The sequence below is a fragment of the Asparagus officinalis genome, chromosome 1 (genome assembly GCF_001876935.1).
Source record: "Asparagus officinalis chromosome 1, Aspof.V1, whole genome shotgun sequence".
Lineage (NCBI taxonomy): Eukaryota > Viridiplantae > Streptophyta > Magnoliopsida > Asparagales > Asparagaceae > Asparagus > Asparagus officinalis.
In genome coordinates, this window is record NC_033794.1 from 4,769,207 (window position 1) to 4,772,096 (window position 2,890).

The 2,890-nt window shown below is 35.4% G+C and overlaps 1 protein-coding gene across 1 annotated transcript in view; it reads left to right on the forward strand.

The window, feature by feature from the left end:
* The window catches only part of LOC109846828 (protein IQ-DOMAIN 1), a 3,194-nt gene continuing 1,801 nt past the window's right edge, over positions 1,498-2,890 (forward strand). Inside the window, exons 1-3 of the mRNA XM_020416070.1 lie at positions 1,498-1,746; positions 1,946-2,230; positions 2,322-2,522. Of these exons, the coding sequence (XP_020271659.1) occupies positions 1,678-1,746; positions 1,946-2,230; positions 2,322-2,522 (555 nt within the window). The 5' untranslated portion in view covers positions 1,498-1,677. The remainder of the gene's footprint in view (positions 1,747-1,945; positions 2,231-2,321; positions 2,523-2,890) is intronic.

The following is a 2,890-nucleotide window of genomic DNA, read 5'->3' on the forward strand; positions in this document are numbered from 1 at the left end:
AAGAGTAGCATAAATCCAAGGATCCAAATGGGCTAAAAGCATAAAGTAGAAAATTAGAGCTCTGAGTTGCAAACATTGTGTCATTAGATTGACATTTTTATACAATGACAGTTTCTTTCTGTGAGTTTGGTGATTTAAGATGCTTTGTTAGCAATGTTATTCTTTCACTCAGAGCCATACTCATAATATGCGTTTTGTTATTTGGCTTCAATACAGAAGTTTGTTATTTCACTTTTATTTATACTTTTTGGTTTTGATCAAAACCTGAGTTCATGCTTGCAGCTCAAGAAATATATGCAGAAGGAATATTTTTTTTTCATGTTAACAGATTTGTTGCTTCCTGTTGGCAGTTAACTGTATCAAAATTTAGAGGAATCTTTTTGATATGAATAAATGAAGATTCTGATCTGAGATATCATGGTATGAAACTGTACTCTTTAAAAGATTTGGATCTGAGAAGCATTTTCTGCTAAGTGATCGTTAGAGGGTGAATTATGAATCAGAAGATAAATTACTAAGGCACTACTCTTGAAGTGAAATTGACTTGAGGAGAAAGCTTAGTACTTTCTTGCCAACAATAAGTGAAGAAATAGGAATATATTCCTCCACCCCCACAGCAAGCAAAGGCCCAGCGACAGGTCATGTGCAAAGGAACAAAAGAAAGTAAAAAAGTACACATCTATGAGGCAATTTCCATTATTTTCCCCCCACTTCATGGAAGGGGGAAAAATCCACTGAATGGTCCCCTATAGAATGTGAAGGAGCAACATATCAATAGAGTCATCAACTAATTATCAACGTACTCATATATATTTGGGTTAATTTCACGAAACACCCTGAACCTTGGAGTGTCTCACAAAACCCCCCTAACGTTGAGCTTTTTTCACAAGACCCTCTCTAGATGATTTGCAAATAATTAAAATTTTCTTGAAAGGAAAAAAATTCCAAAAGTAACAAAGTTCAAAGTTCTTTCTCTTTGCAACATTTTAGTTATTTAAAAGTACACGCTGTTAGTCAAGTTCACAAGGTTTTTTTTTTGACATGCTAAAGTTCAAGAAGTTATGTGAGGGATTTGTGTGCAACACCCGCGCTAAAGTTTAGGCGATGTGAAATTAGCCCTATATCTCTTAATGTAACTATAGACAACAGCATCTACATCTGCACCGATCGATATTAATGAGGTGGACATTAGTGATATGTGTATTAATATTATTAATGTAAAAGATCCATCTCTTCATTTTTCCTATACAATATTCTATGTAGGATACTCTAGGATATTTTTTATGCTGACTTCACTTTGTTGTCTTTAAACAAGTGCTCAGCTCCAGCTCTAAAGGCTCTGCCACCTTGCAAGCCAACACATGACATGGGCTTATCCCACCGCACCTACCCGTCACCATAATTACTGCACAATTAAAGTCAACACGCGATAATTCTTAGCTGTTTTCAGTTGCATACAACCATAAATTCTTCACTTACAGTCAATTGTAAAAGTGTGAACAACTGTTAGGTGTCCTCCTCAAGATCCTCGCTAGATCTTCTCCTCTTATTTATACAACTGAGGTGAAAAGTCATATTCCTCTTAGGAACCACAGGATACCCATTTGAGATTTCTCCTTAAAATTTTAGTTTTTTGAGTCTGAAGAAAAATTCTAGGATACCCATTTCTCTTCTGTCATGGGATTGGGAAGGGGTCTGGTCAAAAGGGTCTTCTGCAAGAACAAATCTTCAATTGGTGCTGCCAATGTATGTATAATTCTGATTGAATTTGAGTTCTTTTTGATTTAATACTTGTTCAATTAGATGTAACAGATTAGTTCTTGATGGATCTAATTTCACAAGTCAATGTGCCATGTTGCTTAGTTATCTAATTGTTGTCTTGGGGGTATTTCTGTTCTAATTGCACGCAAAAAACAAAATTAAAAACTGTTCTTTAATTCCATAGGAGAGAAACTTTGGTGTGGATAAGAGTAGATGGACTTCGGTGAGGCTCTATTTATGTGGAGAAGAATTGAACTCGGTTATGGTAGAAAACGATTCAGATTCTATTAGGAGTTCAGAAGCAACTGTGATGCAACCATTTCAAGAAGATTCAGTGGATGAACAAAGTTCCGAGATAGCGAGAATCGAAGAACTTGATGAATTAATCACAGAAGAAGAAAATGCGCTAGCTAAGCTCAATGAGGAACAAGCAGCAATCTTTATTCAATCAGCATTCAGAGGCTTTATGGTTTCTCCCCCCTCAAACTCCTTATATAACTTGTGTAACTGATGTTGTAGATTACTACCATCTCATTGCATTTTTAGTTGTGTTATTTTAGGCAAGGAAACTGTATGGAGAGATTTGTAAATCCAGTAAAGGGGATGGGATTGGAGATGAAGATCCAAGTGTACTGAATGAGGCTGCATCAATTGAAGTTCTAGTAGATGATTCTATTGAAAATTTTAGCATTCTTGAAGAAAATGGCTCGATGCATCATCGGGTGTTTCATAAGTCCAAGAGCCAAGTCTACAGGTTGAAGGTAGTGTTTTTTTTTTTTCCATCCTCTTTTAATATATTCATCTTTCTTGCAGTTCTGGCCATAAATTGATGAGTAGTAGTTTAGTTTAATATATTCATCCTTCTTTATGTAAAACATTAGGTACTAGAGAAAAGAATTAGGTGGCAAAGCTGAGTATTTTCATTCTGGGATGCCAAGGTTTTGATTTCTTTCTTTTCATGCAATTTTGTAATAGCTGGTCATGGTTTGTTCACATATTTGATTACGCATCTATATAATTTACTTAACAAATTAATAGGACCGTGGCAAAAGGAAAATTACTTGAACAAACTGGTCAATCTTCCCATGATTTGAGATGAAATAAGCTTCTAACGGTAGGATCAGGGTTA